Source organism: Myodes glareolus, chromosome 10, assembly GCF_982192425.1.
Source record: "Myodes glareolus chromosome 10, mMyoGla1.1, whole genome shotgun sequence".
Classification (NCBI taxonomy): Eukaryota; Metazoa; Chordata; class Mammalia; order Rodentia; family Cricetidae; genus Myodes; species Myodes glareolus.
Window position 1 is genome coordinate 48,312,034 of NC_142035.1, and position 23,991 is coordinate 48,336,024.

General features: G+C 46.8%; 2 protein-coding genes and 5 non-coding genes across 8 annotated transcripts; 1 reads left to right on the top strand and 6 right to left on the bottom strand.

Moving 5' to 3' along the window:
* Positions 1–13,670: 13,670 nt before the first annotated feature.
* Idh3b (isocitrate dehydrogenase (NAD(+)) 3 non-catalytic subunit beta) lies at positions 13,671–18,538 on the top strand. Of its 2 annotated transcripts, none has more exons than XM_048459545.3 (12): positions 13,671–13,751; positions 13,889–13,969; positions 14,101–14,199; positions 14,310–14,430; positions 15,993–16,053; positions 16,125–16,257; positions 16,367–16,500; positions 16,591–16,693; positions 16,773–16,919; positions 17,324–17,418; positions 17,533–17,593; positions 18,118–18,538. In XM_048459545.3, exons 1-12 carry the CDS (start codon positions 13,716–13,718, stop codon positions 18,202–18,204), a joined length of 1,158 nt encoding a protein of 385 aa, XP_048315502.1. In that variant the 5' UTR covers positions 13,671–13,715; the 3' UTR covers positions 18,205–18,538. The 2 variants fall into 2 exon arrangements, with proteins under 2 accessions (XP_048315502.1, XP_048315503.1); XM_048459546.3 differs by having other exon boundaries at positions 18,413–18,538.
* On the bottom strand, positions 18,537–23,462 carry Nop56 (NOP56 ribonucleoprotein). Its single transcript, XM_048459544.3, has 12 exons — positions 23,335–23,462; positions 23,083–23,172; positions 22,634–22,748; positions 22,123–22,284; positions 21,748–21,946; positions 21,229–21,416; positions 20,994–21,145; positions 20,722–20,822; positions 20,226–20,374; positions 19,887–20,008; positions 19,573–19,707; positions 18,537–18,971 (listed from the first exon to the last, which is right to left on the bottom strand). Exons 1-12 carry the CDS (start codon positions 23,335–23,337, stop codon positions 18,621–18,623), a joined length of 1,767 nt encoding a protein of 588 aa, XP_048315501.2. The 5' UTR covers positions 23,338–23,462; the 3' UTR covers positions 18,537–18,620.
* LOC125416932 (small nucleolar RNA SNORD57) lies at positions 19,775–19,844 on the bottom strand. Its single transcript, XR_007237011.1, has one exon. It is a non-coding gene; the product is annotated as a small nucleolar RNA SNORD57 (small nucleolar RNA).
* Positions 20,090–20,159, bottom strand: LOC125416934 (small nucleolar RNA SNORD56). Its single transcript, XR_007237012.1, has one exon. It is a non-coding gene; the product is annotated as a small nucleolar RNA SNORD56 (small nucleolar RNA).
* Positions 20,574–20,659, bottom strand: LOC125416937 (small nucleolar RNA SNORD86). Its single transcript, XR_007237014.1, has one exon. It is a non-coding gene; the product is annotated as a small nucleolar RNA SNORD86 (small nucleolar RNA).
* On the bottom strand, positions 21,490–21,622 carry LOC125416935 (small nucleolar RNA SNORA51). The gene has a single exon (XR_007237013.1). It is a non-coding gene; the product is annotated as a small nucleolar RNA SNORA51 (small nucleolar RNA).
* Positions 22,397–22,464, bottom strand: LOC125416939 (small nucleolar RNA SNORD110). The gene has a single exon (XR_007237016.2). It is a non-coding gene; the product is annotated as a small nucleolar RNA SNORD110 (small nucleolar RNA).
* Positions 23,463–23,991: the final 529 nt, after the last annotated feature.

The following is a 23,991-nucleotide window of genomic DNA, read 5'->3' on the forward strand; positions in this document are numbered from 1 at the left end:
AAACCTCTCAGCTTGCCTTTTTGCTTCTTGGACATTAATGTTCATGTTCAGAAAGATTCTCGTCGTGTGCCCAGTGCTAGAGAGTAAGTGGGAAAATAGAGCCTAGCCGTGCCCTCCTGAAGCTCACAGCGGTAGATGTATGGACATTCAAAGTTATTCCAGAGTACGCCGGACTATCGTAGAAGCAGGGGTGGGTAACGGGACAACACAAAAGGGCTCAGGCCTGGGAGAAGAGATAGGCTTACCAGCCAGAAGGGTGAACCTGTGGAGCCGGATGCCTGGCTACACTTGCTTCAGAGGTGGAAGATGCCAGCACCTGGTATCATGTTCAGATATCATGCCTAGGAGTTAGGGTTCATTTTCTTTCCCTTCAGTCTGGTCTTGAGATAATAATTTTTAAACAGAAGAGCTATTTCCTCCAAGCCTAAGCCCAGGGCTCGCGTAGTCTGTGTCTTGTACTATAGTGCCCTCTAGAGTCCCCAGCGTTGGGTTGCTGTTTGGATCCACTTCCTAAGTCACCTGATAATTAGAAAATAATACCAAAGTTAAAGCATGTGCTAGTTGTGGCTTCTCACATACTCCCATGCAGTGAAGAAACGGGTCATTTCGGAAAGCCATCTGGAGGTTATATTTCAGTCTCGGTCTTTCTTGCTATTGACTCCTGAAGTCTCCTCAGTTGCTTCAGGAAAAACAAACAGCAAACACATTATAAAAACTTGTCTTGCCTGGGGATCTATTCCATTCCTTGACTGGGCTGGCATCTAGGCTGAATCATTCAGTCCTAAAAACAATGGGCCCTTGGGCTGAGTTCCCATTTCCAATCTTTGGGGAGAAACAAGATGTGTGCCCTCGTTATTCTAGGCTGTCCGCATACCTGTCAGTCATCATGAATCTCAGAGACAACCAGTCCTGCCCTCACTGTGAAATAGGAAGTGACTGCTTTCCCTCTTGTTTCAAGGAATATTCACTCCATGCCGTTTGCAGAGCCATGCTGCCCCTTTGGTTTATCCTCTGGTTTGGAGAGGCCAGAGTCTGTAACCTCTAACCTAACGCTGGAAGGAAGGCTAGCACTGTGTCTGGGTGGCTGCTTCCCAGCAGTCTACAGGCAGTGTCAAACACTCCTTGAGGTTGAAAAGCTCCACAAGGCTGCTGGCTTTTTTTTTCTTTCAGTGGCCATGACTATTGTTTAGGCTGATGAGGAGGTCAGATTCTCCTTTTGTAGGGATATCTGTGTATGTGCACTAGTAGGGTTTATCCCAAAAGGAAGAATAGAAGCAAATCCATGAATTGTTTTATTTATATTCTGATTGCAAACTAGTTGCTTACTCGCTGTGATCAGGTTTAACTTAAATGACTCAGTAACAAATATAACAAATGTATATGTGTTTACATTTTAAGATGTGTGTAGTAGTACTTACAAATCGGTTAATTCAGGATGCAGACATCAAACTACTCATGTCCTTATCTTTTTTTTTTTTTTCTTGATTTTTGAGACAGGGTTTCTCTGTAGTTTTGGGTGCCTGTCCTGGAACTAGCTCTTGTAGACCAGGCTGGCCTCGAACTCACAGAGATCCTCCTGCCTCTGCCTCCCAAGTGCTGGGATTAAAGGCGTGCGCCACCACCGCCCGGCTCATGTCCTTATCTTGTTCGTTTCTTTGTTTTGAACTTTTGTTGAGTTAGGCTCCCTCACCATGTAGCCCTAGAACTGTCCTAGAACTCACTATGTAGACCAGGCTGGTCTCAAACTCACCGAGATCTTTCTGCCTCTGTCTCTAGAGGGCTGGGATCAAAGGTGTGCACCATCACACCTGGTTATTTCCTTGCCTTTTGGAGGAAAAAAAGTGTTTGTGTGTGTGTGTGTGTGTGTGTGTGTGTGTGTGTGTGTGTATGCGTGCGTGTGTGCACGCTCTTTTGTATATTGCTGGGGAGGGGCAACAGGAAAGGAAGTTCCTCTTCCCTAGAAGTGGGCTGGGGCGGACAGTATAGACTATAGGGTGGGCAGGAAAGGCTGCTCTTCTTGTCTGGGTGAAGCAGAGAGAGTGTGTAGCAGAGACTGATTCTTCATGAGGTTTTTCATAGACTCTCTCCAAAGCCCTTTGAGAATTCACTGTGCTATATTCACCTGAATATATATAGATATATATTCATAATTGCATGTTCTTTTAAAGGACCCAATCCCTCTGATTTGTAAACTCAGCTCCACCCCATACTAACTATTCTGATGGAACCTGGAGTTAGATAGGAACAGTTTATGTGAGAGAATAAAAACCTACATTAGCCAGGCATGGTGACTCATGTCTTTGATCTCAGCTTCAGGGAGGCAGAAGCAGGCGGACCTCTGTGAGTTCGAGGCCAGCATGGTTTACATTGTGAGTTACAGGAGAGCCAGAACTACATAGAGAGACCCTGTCTCAAAAAAACATAACAAAGCAAAACAAACAACAACAACCAAACCTAAATGAAGTGAGAGGGTCCCTGCATGTATCAAACAGGGGAGCAGACCCTGGGGAAGAAAGCAGGAAAACCTGGTGCAGATTGATTTTGTCAACCACTTTGGGGAGTCTAATGCCAGATGGTTCACTGTCAACATATTTAAAACACAGCACAATTTGGAGAAAGGTTTTCAGTCCAGTTCCAGGTGCCCAATAAAGTTTAAGGTGTGACTGCATAGCGACCCCTTTGCAAAGTACATGTGACCATGAGGGTGGGTCTAGAGCTAAAGACCTAGAATCTAGTGTGGTCTCTGATTGATAGCATAGAGGTCAGCAAGACGTAAAGTTCTTCTGACGTTTCCCCTAAGGGTGGGTAATGGTTTAGGGAGGGAAGAGTCTGGGATAGTCATTCAGGGACATTTGGGGTGAGGCCTGTCCCTTCAGATAGCAAAACAGTCACCAGGTCGTTAACAACCTCCACTCTCAGCTTCCTGGATGGAATGTAGGTATTTGATTGGTATCTCCTCCAGAGGAGACACTCCTGTGCGATTAACATTCCTAGTTCTCTTAGTGCTTCTCTGTGTGTGCAAGGATCTCTGTGACCCCCAAAATTAATGGGAGTAAGAGATGCCACTTACTGGTCTGTAGCTTTTGAAGACAAGGATTTTTGACCTTTTTTCCCGTTCTCTTTCCTTCTTCCCTCCCACCCCCTCTTCTCTTCTGCATCCATAGTACACAGAAAAGGGCCTGGAAAGTAAGTATTTGTGGAATTCAGATTTGTCTAGGGTGCAGAGGTTAGGAACTCATGACCAGATGGATATGTGAGGTCACATAGGTTATCCCAGAGAGGTCAGCTCATTCAGCTACCACCAGTCACCTGGTCCCACTTCACCTTGCTGTTCCATCCCATCCCTAGAAGGGAAGCGAGGTCTCCACCACCATAAGCTTTACGACCACTCGACCTGCTGAAGCCTTTGAAAAGCACCACAGAGTGGACTTGGGGTCTGGAGATCTGACGTGAATAGGGAGGTAGCTTCAGTTCATTACTCCTAGGATGCTGGGGGGGCCTGTCGTGTCATGCTAAGTATTCAGTGTTGTTTCTCAAAACTTAAGTCCAGTTTGCAGGGATTTGAGTGATGTCTAGGTTCCTACCATGGCCACATCAGATGACCAGTGTGGTGTTGCTGAATGGGATGGGGAGAGGTTTCCGGAGCCTGTGTGATTTGCCTGCCGCACAGTCTTGTCTGAGGCTTGATAACTGATTTGAGAAGATAACTCTTATTTGAGCAGACAGATGGATAGTGGGGCCCCACGTTCTGTGTTAAGCTATGTGTAGGCAATTCTTTTTTGTTTCGCTTTTCTTTTCTTTTCTTTTCTTTTTTTTAAACAGGGTTTCTCTGTGTAGCCCTGGCTGTCTTGGAACTGGCTCTGTAGACCAGGCTGGCCTCCGACTCATAGAGACCCACCTGCTTCTGCTCTCAAGTGCTGGGATTAAAGGTGTCCGCCACCTGGCTAGATGGGCAGTTCTTTTTCTGCTGACATGTGGGTGGTTAAGTGTTGTGGGATGTCCACCAGAGAGGGCTACTTGGACACGGGTTTAAACTAATAGAGAGCCTTTGTTAGCGGGCTGGTGACTGCACTGTCTGTTTTGGGTCCTAGTGTAGCACCCAGCCTTTCTCAGGGTGAACTGAGCACAAGCAAACATGTCCTGGGTTAACAGACTTCAGTTAACAAGAACGGTTAGCCAGAAGCAGAACTACAGAAGCCAAAAAAACAAGGTTAGCACATTTATAGACTTTTCCAGAACTGTGGACTTGGATGAATTAGGTCTTTGTTTTCATTTTGGCAAGTGGTTCTGTCTACATGCTGAGTTTTGTGGCCTGGATGGCACTTCCTTCATGGAGTCAGTTGTGCTAAGGTCTGGAGCCTATTATCAGTGCATGATCAACTTGTAATTTGGTCTTATGTTCATACTGTTAGAGCTTAAAATATTTTGTTTTAAATTATGGTATAACCCCCAAAAGGTGGTGGTGGGGCTGTGGGGTGGCTATGTAGATGCTTGCTGCCAAGACCAACTACCTGAGTTCAATCTCCGGGACTCATATAGTAGAAGGGGACATGACTCCTGCATGCTGTCTCTCCTCACACATGCACCTAGGGGTGAATGCATGTGTGCACACACACACAGACACACTAAACAAAGTTTTAAAAATTATATGGTGTAACCAACTTTATGAGCCAGGGTCTCGTGTAACCTTGGCAAACCTCAAACTTGGTATGTAGCCAGTAATGACCTTTGATTCCTGAGCCTCCTGCAGGTCTTCCATGTGCTGAAATTACACACATGCCCTATCATGTCAGTGTGCGTTGTTGGGGATCAAACCCAGGACTTCCTGGATGTTAGGCAAGCACTCTACTCCTGAGTCTGTTTTTATTATAGTTGGGTTGCAGAATACTCACTCAGAATGTGTGAGGCCCTGGGTTTCAACCCCAGCACCATAAAACAAAACAAAAAGCAAGTAAAATAAAGTATTGTGTTGAAGTGGAAAGACCTTTTTGAGTTTGAAAAGACTTAGGTTCCTGTTCCCCATACAGGGATGCCTCACCCAGCCTTGATGCAGGGGGAGGAGCTTGGTCCTGCCTCACCGTGATATGACATGCTTTGTTGACTCCCATGGGAGGCCTGCCCCTTTCTGGATGGAGGAGGAGTGGATGGGGGAAATAGATGGGAGATGGGGGAGAGGAACATAAAGAAGGGAGGGGAAACTTGTTGGTATGTAAAATAACTGAAAAGCTAGATCTCTTGGGAACTAGCTGACCTTGGAGGTCAAGGGAGAAAATAGGAGCCTGGTCTACAAAATGGGTTCCAGGACAATCAAAGCTATACAGAGAAATCATGTCTCGAAAAAAAAATCAGTTTTCTTTTTCATTCTGAAAAAACACTCAAACATCATCTTCTGTGACATAAAATTATTAACAAATTGAGGCTGGAGAGATGACTCAGCACCGGCTGCTTTTCCAGAGGCCCTGAGTTCCAATTCCCAGCAACCACATGGTGGCTCACAACCATCTGTAATGAGATAGGTGCCCTCTTCTGGTGTGCAGGCATACATACAGGCAGAACACTGCATACATAATAAATAAATAAATCTTTTAAAAAATCAGGCTTAGCTGATGTCATGTCAGCTCTAGCTTGGAAGATAGATAGTGCTATGTGATACCAATTTAATAAAAGAAAACTGATTCCAAATTGCATACGATAAATGATTATTACCTGTGTTCAGGCTATTAAACTATGGGGCTTGGTTAGTTCCCAGGTTAATGTTATAGAAAACACAGCAGTCTTTAACTTCATAGAGTGACCTACCATAATTGCTTTTAGTTTTGAGTGAGTATAAGCAGCAGACAGAGCTCTATATTACAAGATAAACAGTGGTCACAACTCCTTTACTTTGGCTGTTTTATTCTCTTTTCTTCCTATCACAGAATTGGAGGGCCAACATGACTCTAGACACTTTGAGACAAACATGCATGGGTCTGATGTGGAAGGGTCATACCCCATCTCCAGAACTAGCTTCTCAGTGAGCTCAAACAGCATATGACAGTTTAATGTAAATACGAAGGCTTTTGCTCCTCTATCAAACTGAAGTTTACACTGGATGGAAGACTCACATTGGAGTTCAGTGGCCACTGGCTGGACCCGCAGCGCCTGCGCTCCCTATGACTAGGGCACATTGTCCAGAAGAGTGTTGTCATCTCTGGGCTGTGCTTTGGGAACAGGAATTGAAACGAAGTTAAAAACACTTTCCCCTCTGTGATGGGAATTCTGTGTCATTGTATATTGAAAGCATGTGACTAACTTTTGTTTTGTAGGAACTCACAGTTAAGAGATTACTTTGAGTCTCATAAGACGTGGACTTTTAAATAGTGTCAGGACTTTCAAAGTCTATGGCAATCTTTGAAGCTGAACTCAATGTCTTTTGCACTGAGATGGCCATGAGCCTATGGGGACAAGCAGTGGAGGAGGGGTTACAGCTTAGAAGTGATATGTTTAGGTGTCAAGCTGACAAGGAGGGGACTTGTGATGGTTAATGTTGTTTGTCAACAGGATCTAAAATCACTGAAGAGACAAGACTCTGGACACGCTCTGGAAGTTATCTCTGTTAACTGAGGTGAGAAGACCCACACTAAATGTGCGCGGTGCCGTTTCGTGGGCTCGGATCCCAGGGTGAAAAAAATGGAAGGGCGAGATGAACAGCAGCATGCGCTGCCCCTGCTTCCTGCCCCCGCTGCCCGTTCTCCCTGCCGGGATAAACTGTGCCCCCTGGGAGCCATTCCTGCCCCCACTGCCTGTTCTCCCTGCCGGGATGAACTGTGCCCCCTGGGAGCCAAAAGCAATCTGTTTGCCTGTCGTGTATCTTGTGACAGCAAATATAGAAGTAATTAATACGTCTGTTAGCCAGGCATGGTGGCTAACACTTGGGAAACTGAGAGGCAGGTGGATCTCTGTGAGTTTCAGGCCACCCCGGTCTACATAGCAAGTTATAGGACAGCCAGGGCTACAAGAATAGATCCTGTCTCAACGAAACATACATGCCTGTTCTGATTTCACTTTTAATGTAGCGTTTGGAAAGTATATAAGATATTCAACATTTTATTCTAAACTAGACGCTGGGTTTAATGATTGACTGTAAGTTAATATGTCTGAACAAATCAGTAGGTTAGGCTAGCTTATGGTATTTGGTGAATAAATTATTTAAAAAACACTTGATAGTGGGCTTTTTAAAATTTTTATTTATTGTGTATACAACAGTCTGCCTCCATGTATGCCACCAGATCTCATTATAGATGATTATGAGCCATCATGTGGTTGCTGAAACTTGAACTCAGGACCTCTGGAAGAACAGTCAGTGATCCTAACCTCTGAGCCATTTCTCCATGCCTAACAGTGTTTTCAATTTACAATCTGTCCATTGTAATCCTGTCATAAATCAAGGGACATCTATGTTTGATTAAGGTGGAATTTCCTGCTTGAAGAAAAAGGTATATGTAAGTGATGCTGAGGGAATAAGCTAAACTTTTTTTTTTTTGATTTTTTGATTTTTGAGACAGGGTTTCTCTGTAGCTTTGGAGCCTATCCTGGAACTAGCTCTTGTAGACCAGGCTGGCCTCGAACTCACAGAGATCCGCCTGCCTCTGCCTCCCAAGTGCTGGGATTAAAGGTGTGCGCCACCACCGCCTGGCTTAAGCTAAACTTTTGAGGAATGAAGCAAAGTTATCACTGGGAGACAGAGAGATGGCTTTGTGGTTAAGAGCACTGGCTGCATTTCCAGAGAACCCAGGTTCAATTCCAGGACCCACATGGCAGCTCACAACTGTCAGTAACTCCCTCACACAGACATACATGCAGGCAAAACACCAATGTACATAAAATTAAAAGAATTTTTAATTATAAAGTTATTATGTTTTATATTTTATGAAACCAAATTTCAGATAAATTACAGTAAATACAAAACTGTGACAGCATGAGAAAAGATGCTGAGCATATGCCTGCATCATAGGAAAGATTTTGAAAGAAAGGCTTTCTGGGTATGTGTGAGATGGGCACAGCACTCAGGCAGCTCCAGGGAGTGTTACTAGAGGGCCAGCAGGTGTCTGCTCTTCTTTTCCAGTTTGTCCCCCCCCCGACATACCAGCTGTAATTTTGGAACTGGAATAATTGTTTGAATCTTGACCTTGGAATGGAGGTCACAAAAAGTGGTCCAGTAAAATAAAGAGTGTCTTTGACAGGACAGAGGGCCATTCCAGCTGTGGATGACCTATCATGTGACAGGAGAGAGGGCCGTTCCAGCGGTGGATCACCTATCATGAAACTCTGTGTGTTTTTTTTTTTGTTTTTGTTTTCAGTTCTAGGAATTGGACTCAAGACTTTGTGCATACTTAACAAATATTCTACGACTGAGCCACATCCCTAACACATCACTGAATTTATGTGTGAGGATTTAAACTCTCTTTTGTTTACTTGTGAGTATGTATCGTGGAAGCTGAAACTAGTCATAGTTCACCAGTCCAGCCCTGAATAAAGGATAACTGGTGTAAGCCACTGGTTTCCACTCTGACTTTCAGAGGCGTCCAGAGGACTTTAAAGAAACAAACAAGCCAGGCAGTGGTGGTGCACACCTTTAATCCCAGCACTTGGAAGGCAAAGGCAGGCAGATCTCTGTGAGCTTGAGGCCAGCCTGGGCTACAAGAGCTAGTTCCAGGCAGGTTCCAAAGCTACAGAGAAACCCTGTCTCGAAAAACAAAACAAAAAATTAAAAGAAACAAACAAAACAAAAGCCTAAAATGTCTTGGTTCTAGCCCAAGCCAAGTATATAAAAATCTCTGGAGGTGCAGTTTAGGTTAAGAATTTTTTAAAAAAATATTAATTTATTATGTATACAGTGCTCTGTCTGCATGTATACCTGCAGGCCAGAAGAGGGTGTCAGATCTCATTACAGGTGGTTGTGAGCCACCATGTGGTTGCTGGGAATTGAATTTAGGACCTCTGGAAGAGCAGCCAGTGCTCTTAACTGCTGCTAAGCCATCTCTCCAGCCCCTAGGTTAAGAATTTTTAAAAAGCCTCCTAATGTGCAGTCAGAATATGGACTGATTTAAGCTGACCTGATGAACATCTTTCCCTATTAGTTTTCTTCACAGTGAGAATAGTAATAGGTCTGGTTCTGGCCTATGAGACCCAAGAAATTTGATGAGAAAGTTTCAGAGAAAACTTTGGTATTTTTTTTCCTGCTGTGGTGTGTGTGTACATGCAAAGGTATGTACATGCAATGGCATGTGTGAAGGTCAGTAGACAATTCCCATAGTTGGTTCTCACCTTTTGCTTTGTTCTGAGGCAGGGTCTCTCATGGCTTCTGCTGCACACTCCAGGTTAACTAGTCCACAAGCTTCCAGATATTCTTCTGCCTGTGTCCTGGGATAACAGATGTATGCTAATGCCTTCTTCTTATGTGGGTTCCAGGGATCTGAACTCAGGTCATTATGATTTCACAGAAAATATTTTTACCCACTGAGCCATCTCCCTAGTCCCAGGCCTTGATATTTTGGGTAAGAAAGAATATAGATGGTGGGAACTGTTCTCTTATTCACTTTCTACCTGTGATTGAAAAAATGACAGCCAGAGCATTGGTTGCTATACTGCAGCAATGAAACATCACACAACCCACTGGATCTCTGAGAGGGGATGACGGAGAGCCTGGATCATTACTGAGGGGCTAAATCAATGTCAGAAACTCTTTCCTTTCGGAAGTAATAGGAGAAAAACTAATTGCCGTCATGTTTAATGGATTTTCTGTTTACTACATCAGAACACATTTGTAAGTAAAATACATATACCAAAGTATTATGAACACACCATTTCATCTGAAGTACAGACATGGCTAGAGGGGGCTTTGTGGGCTGGCTGTAACCTTCATCATATGTATAAAGGGAAATGTACAAGGATATATGTAAGCCTCCGCACTTTTCTGTGGATACCCAGGCCCGATTCAGGCGCGCGCTTTCCTGAACTCGAGTCCACGAGAATGGACGATTGTCCTAAGGGTTTAAACAGACACACAAAGAGACCTGCTCACTTACCAAAGAGTAAATGGTCACTTTATTAAACTCAAGTCGCGTATTTATACCAGTGGGCAACGGGGGCAAAAGGGCACGGCCCCCTCCTATCAGGAGCAGTGGAAGAAGATTACAGGTGCCTGGCGCCTCAGGCAGAATCAGCTGGGGGAGCCAGGCGTGGCAGGGTATAGGGCCCAAAGCTGGAACCTTGTTTACAGGTGGAATTACCATAACAAAGGAGAGCCAAGTTCTTTCTAAGCTATACCCTCAAGTCAGTGCTAGTGCAGAATCTCCAGGGAGCCAGAGGTCAAACGGCCCTGCGAATAGCCAGGAAGAAGGGAAAAAGACCTGTGTACCTACAGATATACACAGCAGTGTTGCTGATAACAGCCCAAAGCATAGTTCATACTAAGTATCTGCCTATTAAAGAAAGGATTAGTTAATTTAGTAAATTTGCATTATAGCATACTATGCAGGGGAGCAGAATGGGTTTTTTTGGAGGGCATGGTGGTGCATACTTTTAATCTCAGGCAGATCTCTGAATTAGAGGTCAGGCTGGTCTACAAGGTCAGTCATAGGACAGCCAGGGCTACAGAGAAACCCTGTCTCAAAAAACGAAAACAAATAAAAGGTAAATTATGTAATGGTAAGCACACAGAGTATGAAACTATTCTAAAACATGTGCTAAACCCAATACTATATTCTGATGCGTATACACATGAAAAAGCCTTGGAAGGACACGTTGCCTGTGGTTTGAGTGACAAGGAGCTTTGTCCTTATTTACTATGTCTATTTTTGAAGAGAATTGGTATCATTTAGTTATTAATTAAAGATACTCATGCTAGTTAAATTTAATTAGAGTGAAAAAGGCAAGTCTCAGTGAGTTTGAGGTCAGCCTGGTCTTCATAGTGAGCTCCAGTTCAGCCATGGTTGTATAGTTAGACCCTGTGTAAAATACTAATTCACAGAAAAATTCCTGCTTTGAGGAGCTCTTCCTCGATATACTCTTTCATTCTTTGCCCTATCTGACTTCCTGGAATGGCACGTGAGTTCTTTCCAGGAGGCCTTTTCAGTCCTGCGCACTGCTAGCACACTGCCGCAAAGATGACCATTGGCACTGTGGATCAGCGTTCTCATCTGAAGGTATCCAATTTCCCTGTCACTGCTGTCTGTCTGACTTGCTGCCTTGTGGGAGCATGCCCCCCTCTTCCATCTCACACATTCAACAGCTCCTGTAATTGCTACATTTGGACTCACTTGTGACCTTTGATTCTTTTCTTACCTGACTATCAATTAGAACTTTTTGATTGTTTCTCACTGATCTCCTGAGCCTTAACTTCATGTACCTTTCTGGCAAGAAGGTGCTTTAAAAAAATTCCTCCTTCCAGCTGAGTAAGGTGGTGAATGCTTTTAAATCCAACACTCTGGAAGCAGAGGAAGGTGGATCTCTGTGAGTCTGAGGCCAAGCTGCTGGTCTACAAAGTGAGTTTCAGGACAGCAAGAGCTGTTACACAGAGAAAGCTTGTTTGTTTTTTTTGTTTGTTTGTTTGTTTTTTCTTCGAGACAAGGTTTCTCTGTAGCTTTGGTGCCTGTCCTGGAACTCACTCTTGTAGACCAGGCTGACCTCGAACTCACAGAGATCAGCCTGCCTCTGCCTCTCAAGTGCTCAGATTAAAGGCGTGCGCCACCATGGCCTGGCTAACAGAGAAACCTTGCCTGGAAAAAAAAAAGTGTTTTGGCTTTTTCAAGACAGGGTCTATGTAGTCCTGGCTGTCCTGGACCTCACTATGTAGACCAGGATGGCCCCAAACTCAGAAATCCTCCTGAAGATGGCACTTTTAAATGAACTCAAATGTTTGCTTTCTTGATGAAGCCACTTACAACAAAGTAAAGGTCGCCAGGCTCAATAGTATGCTCCTAAGTATCTGTCTTTTCACTCAGGTTTGGAACATACACCAACCTTGCTCCTCATTACCCACTCTGTGTGCCTCGCCTCCACACGAGTCTGCTCTCCTGATTTCCAGCCACGGCACACATTCCTACCTGCGGAGCACTGCAGCTGCCCGTTGAGATCCTCTTGGCCCAGAGGGGCTACCCAGTCCCTCACCATTAACTGCTGATCACTCCCTCTTTCTCTGAGAGCTGTCCTTGGCCTATGTCATGCTGGAGCAAAGCAGGCTAGGAAGCCTTGCCTCCAATCAAAAGACTCTTGAGACATTCACACTTCAGAGTTCTCCAGGGAGCTAAGGCTGCCTCTTGCAGAACTCCTGCCCTTTTCTTCGGGTTGATACGTCTCCTGAGAACACGCTCCAGTCAGTCACTGGAACGACCCCTTTCCATCCCACTTTTGCTTAAAACCCGCTTTACTCTGGATGGAGTAGAGTTGCTTCTGTAAAATCCAGCGGATCCCGCAATCACAGGCGCTGTACGCCCTCCAAAGTTCTCCCAAACTCCATCTTCAAGGAATCGTCATCATTATTTCAGTCCTCTGTTTGCTCATGGTTGTAGGGGGAAAAGACAAAACAGGTCCTAACAGAGAAGACATTCTGAACCCCTTGTGTACCCAGGACTTCTTTGGAAACTCATGAATCATGTCTTAGAGGTCTTTTAAACAGATAAAGTAATTTGGATTACAAAAAAAACTCACCATGTTGGTGTGATAATAAGAAAACTAACTTGGAGCTGATGAGATGGCTCACTGGGAAAAGGTGCCTGCTACCAAGTCTTATGGCTTGAGCTCAACCCTTGAAAACTACCCGATGCAGGAGAGTACCAGCTTTCTGAGTGGGCCTCTGATCTTAGACTTCCATTCTAAAACAGAAAGCTAATTTGCAATAGATTTGCATTTTTATTGTTTTTCAATTCATTGAATAATTTTTATTGCTTTTCAATTCATTGAATAACTATAATCTAACATTGGGTCAAAAATGTCAAAGTAGGTATGAGTTACACACACACACACACACACACACACACACACACACACACACACATTTTGTTTTTCCAGACAGTGTAACAGCCCTGGCTGTCCTGGAACTCGCTTTGTAGACAAAGTTGGCCTCGAACACACAGAGCTCCGCTGCCTCTGCCTTCTGAGTGCTGGGATTAAAGGTGTGTGCCACCATGGCCAGCTAAGAATAAATGATATTTTAAGATATACACCACAAATGAAATGTGTCGTGAAAATATATTCGTGATGAAGTTCAAGCCTGTGAACAACTGTTTAGAGCAAAGAATAAGATCCTATAGTAAAAACAAAACAAATCCCCAAAACAGAGACCTGATAAATACCCGGTAGCAGGATAAAAGGCGAAAACAAACACATCTCCCATAACATAGCAGAAACATTCACAGACTCCCTAGAATTCTCAACTTACTGTTAAACTCACGTCCTCGTTGGACAAATAGCCACATGTTCTTTAATATTTAATAGTATTGAAGTTTCAAAAAAAATTAAGCCTGACGACTGAAAACAAAGCAAACAAACAAACAGGCTATGTGTCCCATGATTCTATATTACTAAACAGAAGGCCAGAGGTAACTTAATCGATATACCCTCCCGATTGGTAATAGAGAAAGAACAGCCAAACTCGCCAGGGCCGACAGGAAGTTCAGATCCCATGGTCGCGATCGCTTCCTGCGTCACTTCCTGCGCGACTCCTTCCGCAGAAGATGGCAGCGCTGAGCAGTGTCCGCTGGCTGACCCGAGTGAGGCCGGGGACGTGTTGGGCAGAGGGTGGGTGGGTGGAAGAGCGGAGGGTTTGTCCGGAATTTCCAAAAGAAGGCAAGGTCAGCGCGGTGTAAGGGGTCTGGGTGTCCCAGATCTGACCTTGTGTCTGTCGCAGGCGGTGGTCGCCGCTCGGAACCCCGGCGCTTGGAGAGGTCTCCGAACATCGGCTACGGCTCATGCCGCTTCACAGAGCCAGGTACGCTCGAGCCCGGTTTCGCTCCCGTCCATCCTTGTCGCTCCCCTGGGTTTCCCCTCCCCATCTCTCTCTCTCTCTCTCTCTGACTCCTGCTTCTGCCCCTGCTCCATCTCCGCGGGCCCCACTCACAGGCAGAAGATGTGACTGTTGAGGGTGCCTTTCCTGTGACCATGTTGCCTGGAGACGGCGTGGGTCCAGAGCTCATGCACGCTGTTAAGGAGGTGTTCAAGGTGAGTAGCCTGTGGCAGGGCATGAGTGGTCGAGCTGCATGCGGGAATGGGTGGTTTGAGATGGAAGGTTCATTTCTGACCCAGTCCTGTGCTTGGACTGATCCCTGAAGGCCGCTGCTGTCCCCGTGGAATTCAAGGAACATCACCTGAGCGAGGTGCAGAATATGGCTTCTGAGGAGAAGCTGGAGCAGCTGCTGAGTTCCATGAAGGAGAACAAAGTTGCTATCATCGGTTTGTATGCCACTGACTCTGTCATTTAAAGTCAAATGAGCAAGTGTTCATAAGTCTCTCTCTGTGGCATGTATATGTCGGCTTCTCAGACTGCCCTCTACTGATACTTGGGAGTTTGTTTCTTAGTGGGAAACTTAGGGGGTCAGCGAAGCTGCATGGGTTTGTTGCCTGCTGAGTCTGTTGTCTCCGTGGTCAGACCCTGTTAGCCCGTGTCAGCAGTGCCCATTCTAACCGTTCCATTTCTTCTGCTGTGTTCTTTTATTCCCCTTATTGGATTCTTTTGACTTCTTGGTTTTCCCCTATAGGCCGTTTTCTAAATCCGTTTTCTTTATAATCTGGCCCCTGACTTTTCTGTTTTCCTTTCCACAGCTTGTTCTGTGCTTTGCTCACCAACAGCTGTGCGAGTTGTCTTGACTTGTGCTCTTCCCTCTCCTGACACTGGTCCCTCTCTGATGTCACCTCTCAGAATCCTCACTCGCTCATGTTCATTTTCTATGGTTGCCATTGGATGCTACGGTTTTGTGGGTGGCTGAAAATAATCTAAGTGTACTCTCAGTTCTGAGGTTACAGTCCCTCTGAAGGCCTAGAATGAGAATCCTTTTCCCGGTGTTCTTTGGTTTGTAGACATTATTCTCTTTTTACGATCACCTTTATCTCTTCTTTTTCATTTACCACTGGATTTTAGGGCCCACCCTCATCCAGGGCAATTTTATCTCAAGATTCCTAATTCTATCTGAAAAAAGGGTTTTTCCTAGTAAGGTCACATTTACAGCTCCCCACCCCATCCCAATAAATTTTGTTTATGGTTTCTTGGCATAAGGGCATGGGCCTGTCATTTTGGGGATCATTGTTCAGCCCACTATACTCAGTTAACCAAGGAACTGATTAAAAGTGCCAGCTTTATAACATTCCCTAATATTATCAGAGAGGATTCCTCCTCTGCTCGCCTCTGTTTATTGTTAATCCCATTCCTTGTCTTCCCCAATGCATTGTTTGCTTGTCGAGGGCAGGACTTGGTGTGGTTTTGATTGCAGTCGATTTTCAGTAAGTAGTAGCTGAGAAAATAGAAAGTCAGACCCAGGAGCATAAGGAAAGCCACTGATCCCCTAGGGCTGCTTTTCAGTTTGTTATTAAACCCAGTTTGTTATTTGATTAAAAACAAATAGCCCTTAGGTCATTTTGTGGTGCACACTTTTAATCCTGCACTCGGGAGGCAGAAGCAGGCGGATCTCTGTGAGTTTGAGTCCAGCCTGGTCTACAAGAGCTAGTTCCGAGACAAGTTCTAAAGCTACAGAGAAACCCTATCTCGAAAAACCAAAAAGCAAAAAAAAAAAAAAGAAAAGAAAGAAATTCAAACATAGATACAACTAAAGCATTACATTTATTGCTTTGTGTTTTAGCTACATTATCTGTTCTTTACCTCTTGCCAGGGGCAATAAAGGGTGAGGGATTCGTGAGTGGGAGCTGGGAGTCTAGGTTATATGACTTTCGTAGGAGATTGGACCCCAGTTTCTGCTCGACCTCTGTCTAACCCTACTTCCCCCCACACTTTGTTTCCACAGGGAAGATCTATACCCCGATGGAGTATAAGGGCGAATTAGCTTCCTATGATATGCAGCTGAGGTAGGTGGATGGGTAGGCTTGGTCAGGGGGTGCTGGGCACCAGCACAGAACTGATGACTGTTTGCCCTCAGGCGTAAGTTGGACTTGTTTGCCAATGTGGTCCATGTGAAGTCACTCCCTGGGTACATGACTCGGCATAACAATCTAGACCTGGTAATCATTCGAGAGCAGACAGAAGGGGAATATAGCTCTCTGGAACATGAGGTAAGGGCAGAAACTAGGGGGTGGGGGGGCACGGAGAGAGGCAGGCAAGAGGTAGAGGCCCCTTCCCTGCCTTTCCGAGTGTTTGTCATCAGTCACTTCTCTTGCCTAGAGCGCAAAGGGTGTCATCGAGTGCCTGAAGATTGTCACTCGAACCAAGTCTCAAAGGATTGCAAAGTTTGCATTTGACTATGCCACCAAGAAAGGGCGGAACAAGGTCACAGCTGTCCATAAGGCCAACATCATGTGAGACAGGGCTTTTTGTGTGTCTGGGTTCCTGGAGAGGTATCCCTTTAGCTCTCTCGACTGATTTTTGTCTCTTTGGTCCATGAACAGGAAACTTGGGGATGGGTTGTTCTTGCAGTGCTGTGAGGAAGTCGCTGAACTGTACCCCAAAATCAAATTTGAGACAATGATCATAGACAATTGCTGCATGCAGGTGAGTTCACAGAGTGAGAGCAGGGAGTGGAAATCTCTTTTTTTGGAACTCTTTTTCATTCTCATAATCTTACCCCTAGCTGGTGCAGAATCCTTACCAGTTTGATGTACTTGTGATGCCTAATCTTTACGGAAACATTATTGACAATCTGGCTGCTGGCCTTGTTGGGGGAGCTGGTGTGGTCCCTGGTGAGAGCTACAGTGCAGAGTATGCAGTTTTTGAGACGGTGAGCATGATTATTTTTCCCCTGGGCATAGTGGTGGCACGTGTCTTTAATCCCAGCACTTGGGAGGCAGATGCAGGTGGATATCTGAGTTCAAGACCAGCCTGGCCAATATAGCTCCAGGATAGCCAGAGCTACATAGTGAGACCCTGTCCCCAAAACCCAAACTAAGAAAAAAAAAAAAAAGAAATTATTTTCTGTTGATTATCTGGTTATCTGTACCCAGCCTTCTCTGACCTTGGGTAGGTGTGCTGTGTTCCTCCTCCATCCCAGTGCTGCTTCCTCTCCCACCCCCTACACCTCCTAGTCACCTTGGCCTGCCCTCCTGTGCTATAATGCCTTTTGTAGACCTTCTCCTCTGCATGTGCCTGTCTCCTTCCAGTGATTCTGGCTTGTTTTTTCCACAGGGTGCTCGGCACCCCTTTGCCCAGGCAGTGGGCAGGAATATAGCCAATCCCACTGCCATGCTGCTGTCCGCTTCCAACATGCTGCGGCATCTCAAGTAAGTTATGGGAAGCTGAAGTGGGGTGGAGGGTGGGTGTTGGAAGGGGAAGCACAGTGGGAAAATCTGGGTGGGGTGTTCTGGTTGGATTCTGAGATTCTCCTGTGTTGACAGCCTTGAGTATCACTCCAACATGATTGCAGATGCTGTAAAGAAGGTGATCAAAGTTGGCAAGGTAAGTTCAGAAGGGTCTAAAGGGCTCAGCACCATCTGCTGGGGCACTTGAGAGGGGCACTTTCCCTCCAGGTCCCCATACTACCTGCTGTGATTTCAGGGTTACTCACCTCCCTTTTCTGGCTGTTTCATCCTCTTGGTCTTCTTTACCTTAGTTCCATCTGCTGTTCCTTTTCCTGCACCATCCATTGAGCCTTTCTGGGGCCATCTGAATGCAGACCTTGCAGCTTTGTCTGGGGGTGGAGGTAGCAGGCAGGCAGGAGTAGGTCCTGCCTGTCTTTCCTCCCACCTGGTCTCTTTACCTGCTCCTGCAAGGTAACCTCATCCTTTGATCTCCCCATCCCAGTGCCTGTTCCTGTTCATCCTCCTGTACTGCCTGTCTGCTCAGAAGTGAGCAGGTCCTTGTTCCATTCTTCACCTTCCATTCTTGCTACATTCTTTTTTCTTGGCCTCCATGTCATATTGCCCCATCTTCTTCATGGGCTCTCTTTTCTTCCCCACGGCTATTGCTGGTGGCGGCTGTAGGTTCGGACTCGAGACATGGGCGGCTACAGCACCACAACTGACTTCATCAAGTCTGTCATCGGCCATCTGCACCCCCATGGGGGCTAGAGCCCTCACTCCCTCCAACTTCAAAAGGACCATGCTACCTACACATCCCTTCAGTACAATGGACCAGGGAAGAGACCATCTATAGACAGTAGACCATAATTGCTTTTCTCAGGCTAGGCTGTCCTGGGGGCTGGCACTAAGGGTACCAGTACAGGGTGGGTGTTGGGACTGTCCAAAAACACAGGATGATGACAGCTTTTTTCTACAGGTTCGAACCTCAGACATGGGTGGTTATGCCACATGTCACGACTTCACTGAAGCTGTCATTGCTGCCCTGTCATAAATCCTACACATGTACATGTAAAAAAAAATCAATAAATAAACATACAAGCTACTTTTTTGTGTTTTTATTGGGGTTAATCATGGGTAGGAACTGTCACCTTCAAGGTATGCCCCTCCCACCAAGCATGTCCATTTTAATCCTCTTGGGATGCTTTTTGGGACTTTTTCTTTTTCTTTGTACTCTTTGTAGAGCTAGCAGCGGCTTCAGGTTCGTCAGAAAATTTCCTTTTCTTCTTGGGGACAATGGGGCTTGCTGCCTCTTCTGGTTCACTGGCCACCTCCTCCTTAGGTGAGGATTTCTTCCTCTTGGGAGGACTTAAGCTGCTAGTAGCCACCTCTTCAGTGTCACTGGCCAACTCCTCCTTGGGAAAAGCTTTCTTTTTCTTACTTTTAGACAAAGTGACAGGTGGGTCTTCCATTCCATTTTCCTGTGGAGTCTCCTGGGGTTTTAATTTTTTCTTCTTCTTAGGTTTTTCGAGTGTCTCCTGAAGGGAAAATAAGACAATGAACATGTTGCTTCTATTTGTTTACAGCTGCAGTTCCTATTAGAATCTAGGCAGAAGAGCAAACCTCCTGATGACTTAGTTGCATGGGCACTTTGGTAATCCAGTCTCAAAGCTACTCCCAGGTAGAGAAAAATATAGTGGATTGACCCTCTTAAACCCCAGAGAAAAACCCCTGTATGCTGGTCACAACAGACATCATGCAGGGCTCCCAGGGGACCCTGAAAAGGAAATGCTAATAGCTTGGTGGACAATTCTAGACTGGTGACCTCCCTGCCTCCACACCCTATCATGAGACACTATCACCTCCAAACAGAACAGGGAGGGCAGGAAATCACACTATCCTTGGTTGAGGACTCCTGGGAGGCAGCTGAGGACAGAGCACACTTGCCCTGCCCGTGGAATGGGCCATGTACTACAACCAGCATTCTTGGCTCTTAGTTAAGTTCTCTCAGCACCTATCTCCTCCCTATAGAATCAAGAGGTAGTTTTAGTCCAAAAAGCCCAAGCTCCAGGCCATGGTTTGATGTCCTTTGTTCTACTGTTGAAAGTCCACAACCTAGGACCTGAGTAGAGGACTGACCTCACACTCCTCTGGAGTGCTACTGTTTTCAGAAGATGCCTGGGCCAGCGCAGCCAGTCGCTTCTTTTCCTTCTTCAAGCGTTTCTTCTCCTGTTTTTCCAGTTTTCTGGTAATTTCAGCAGCCGCTTCCTCTGCCTGGCAAAAAGGAAAGCACTGAAACCCCGAAAGACCCCTGGCTTCCCACAGCACTTCCAGCTCTGCTGGATCAGGCTCATTAAATCAGTTTTCTTGCCTCCATTTCTTAATCAGGCCAAGACAGTTCATCACTTCCAACAAAATTACAGCATTCAGTTATTCCCAAAGTACATACTGACCTGAACCATGGCTTCCTTCATGACATCCAGGTTCTTCCGTGGAATCTCTCCAGTCTCATAGAAAGACAACCGCTCCTCAACTTGTTCTCGGAGTTTCTCCCCAAACACACTTGTGGGTACCTCTAGATGAGTGTGTATGTGTAAACAAAGCCCATTATACCCTTGCAATAACAAAGTAACCACCAGTCCCTCTACCCTCAGCTTCTCTCAGACCCAAAGTGTCAACACTCACTAGGTGATCTCTGTTGACGAAAAATATTACCATCATTGTAGAAGCTGGGTTCACTCCCCCCTTCCCGTAAACCCTTCCCCCTCAAATGTCAACTTCTCTACCCATACCAGAGAAGCAGTCAATTCTTGATGCAATACTGCACTTGTTCGCTAGATATCGGGAGATGCGGCCTTTGTTCTTTGCAGCTGCTCGACCAATGAAGGTAGAATGGAAAATGAGTCCATATTTTGGTGTATTACCTCTTGTCTTCAGGGCTCTGTTAGAATATTCAGTCAACAGTTTAGGGTCAGAAGACCTGGCCCAACTGTCCAAGTTCCCTCTCTCCCCACACTCTCACACCAGGCTTGGCTGGACTTTCTACCTCGACACATGCCAACCCAGTTCCCAAAGGCAGAGAGGGAAGGCATCCAATGTCGCTGACCTGGAAACTTGGTCCCTTTTTGCTGGGCCCTGGGAATCACTCAGACACCAGGACTGGCCATCACCCCCATAGCAGAGGCCTGTATAGGTCAGGGAGTCCTGGTCAGCCATCATTGTAATCCCCAAACAAAGCAGTGGGCACCAGAAGCGGCACCTGACATGGGCAGGCGCCCTCACTGGTACCTGAACAGGGCCTTTTCAGCCCCAAGGATCTGTACTGTGGATGCTGGGTACTTGGCCAGGTTGGTGAGGCTGCCAGCATGAGCAATGAGACGTGCACCTACCTGGAGAAAGATCCAAGGAAGAAGCAAGGTGAGTAAGGGGGAACTGACCTGTGGTTTCACACCCTATTCTCCTCCCCACCATGCAACAACTAGGGACAACATGGTAGCCAGAAGTATAGCGGTACAGATGTTAACACTTTTATTCCCCCATTTGTGTTCCCCATGACGCACCGCTTCCCCAATTAAGGCTGACAGGCTGGGGGCTACTTGGCTCATCTTGGAGCGAAGGTAAGTGTGTAGGCTCTGGCGATACTCTGACAAAGACACCACACGACTGGAGAAGCTCTCGATGTTTATCAAGTCGATAGCAGATATGTCCATGCCTAGGAAACACCTAGTGTGAACAGGGGGACCACATACTCAAGGAGTCTCGTACCTTACGCAGGTGGCCGGGCTCTGCACTGACCCATGGAGGACCGAGAGGCATCCAAAATGGCCTTAGCCTTGGCCCCATCCATCGTCAACTCTTCCAGTTTCTCCAGCTTTTCCTCATTCAGCTCCCTGCGGTTCCCAATGAACTGAGCCAGGCGACAGTATGTGGCATTGTCATTGATGATCTTCACCAGCTCTGGAAAATGGTACCCATACCACTCCCTGCAGAGGAACAATCATTCCTTGACCCAGTTTGCCAAACCTCAAACAAATCAGATCCCAGACTCTCTCAAATCCGTGTCTCCCCATTCACAATACAGACCAGGCACAGTGGCCTGGGCTGAGGTGTACATGGGGTGGCTTTATTATGCCTCCTCTTTCTATACAGCCAGTGTAAGAACACAGCCTGTGGTAAGCACAAGGAGGCCTGGCTTCAGTCCATTATTCTACCCATACAAAGTATCTGCCCTGCTTGACCTGGTTAAGTTTGTAATAGCTAAACTTCAGGCCAAAGAACCACCCAGGGTTTGGTAGCCTCTGCACTGCATCTTACCTGACACGCATCGAGAAGGTATTGATATCTTTATCCAGTTGGTCCAGAAGACTTATGGACTGGATGATCATGTTGTCCACCCGATTCACATTAAATTTTACTTTGGCACGAGAATAGCTGTGCCCCAGCCCTAGCTGGGCTTTACAAGCAGACAGGTCTGTCAGACCCTTTACCAGATTATGGAAGTGCAGACGAACTCCTGAAAGGAAGGTAGGGCTGTGCATAAGAAAGTCTCTTCTAGAATCCACGTGGCCACTTACAGTTGATAACCATCTATCTCTAGTCCCCTCTACTGGCCTCTATGGGTATTGCACCCACAATACATGCAAACACTCCTACATATAAAAATCTTTACAGTAAGTAGGGTTATCTTACCTCGAAGGACCTCAGCTATCACACCCCCAGTCTGGCAGTTATATCCCAATTCTTCCTGTATTGCAGCACCAATCTTGGGGTCTCCAACCCCCAGCAGTACTTTCTTCTTTTTAGATGGCAGGTATGTTTCCAGAAGCAGGCGGAGGTCCTCATGAACAACACCTTGGAACAAAGAACACAGCTCCCACTAACACGCTGAAGAACACTTTACCTGTAAAAGAGGACCTGGCCTCCACATCGGATCATGCAGGAGCATCCAACCCCCCTCCAGGCATTGCTCAGAAACATGGAGACATCAGTGAATACTCAGTGGATTGACAGATTCTCAAGTCATCATTGCAAAGCCTGGCTTTACCACAGCAGCACGACTGGGAAGCATCCAACTCGGTGAAGTCAGATTTTTTAAGGTGTGTTATTTTGTAAGTCTCAATGCCTAGTACATATCATGCTTTGAACAAAATCATCGAAGAACACAATCAGGGATCACATGGCGCTCAGGGATTTAACTCACCCTCAGACACGGCATTGGCATTTTCCAAGGCAACCTGGGATGAAGAAAACGGACAAAAGGCCACCAAACGAACGACATTGTGAAATTTGCCAAGGTTAAGTACACACTCCTCTACCTGTGGAGAGAAGGATGAATGGGTTTTCTTTTAATTTGGCCTCTAAGCGCAGTAAACCAGGAACACCAGCTGTAATAGTAATTGAAACACTGGTGATAAGCCCCACATCCCGATTCTACTTTAATTCTCAGGAAATGGAATCTGAGAAGTTTAGCTCCAATCTCTAAGGAGATTACGTGGATGCGCATTAATTAAAGATCTCGTTCCAAGGCTTTCACTCGCCCCCCCCCGCCGCGCCGGTGCGGTCGGCCACGTGGGAACACGCGGTGCATGATGGGGTTCGGCGGCCTTAGGGGCTGCAATGCAGCACCGTAAGCCCACCGATCCCACCCACCTGCGGCAGCAGCAGGCTGATTTCCTCCACTTCCTTCAGCGCCAACAGCGCGTAGCCGACCGCATGCTCGAACAGCACGTGCAGCAGAACCTGAAACGGGAGCCGGCGCGCGGGCCATCAGTCAAATCTCCGGGTCCGCTGGGCCGCTCCTTGAGCAGGTCCCGGCCCAGACTCCGACCCGAACCCAAAAGCAGCACACCTAGACCCGCACCCAGGCCTTCACGTCGCTAAAAACCCAGAACCACTCCTCACCATGGCGCCTGCTCCGTGCCCAGCTCGCAATGCGGCTTGCGCGCTCTGGAGCGCGGAACCAGACTGCGGAGGCCACGCCTTCTCCCGCCTGGCCAATCAGAGGCTGGGGACGGAACCATTTTTCTGCCTCCGGAGGGGTCCGCGGGGGTGGTATCGCCCGTCGGGCGGGCTGGACTGGAGCGGGCGCGAGCGGGCCGGCCCAGCCGAGCCTCTGCGGCTGCGCGAGCGAGCCGGTGCGGTGATCCGGTACGCATGGCGCCCTGAGGCCATAGAGTGCTCTGGGGGCCGCCCTTGTCCATCTCTCGTGCTTTTGTCCCCCGTGGCCCGAGCGGCGGAACTCAATGAGCGGAGGAGAGGCTCCCTGACGAGCGTCGCAGGTTTTCCGCTGGCCTGCGGCCTCTGGTGACAGACACTCCGTGTCCCCGCCTGTCGCCTGGGCTTCCGTCACAGACGCTGCAGAAATGGCGGCTCCTCTCCACCTACCTCTTCCTCTTTTATTGCTCAAAAAGTGATGGTGCGAGCAGTAGCGTAGACAGGAAGGGCGGTTTACTCCTTCCTAGGTCTGTTCCCTGCGCTGCTTCATTGAACCCGGCGCTGCTCGGAGCCACGTGTTGCTCATCGCCGGGTAGGCCCCATAGCTTTGCTCTTCTCCAGGGC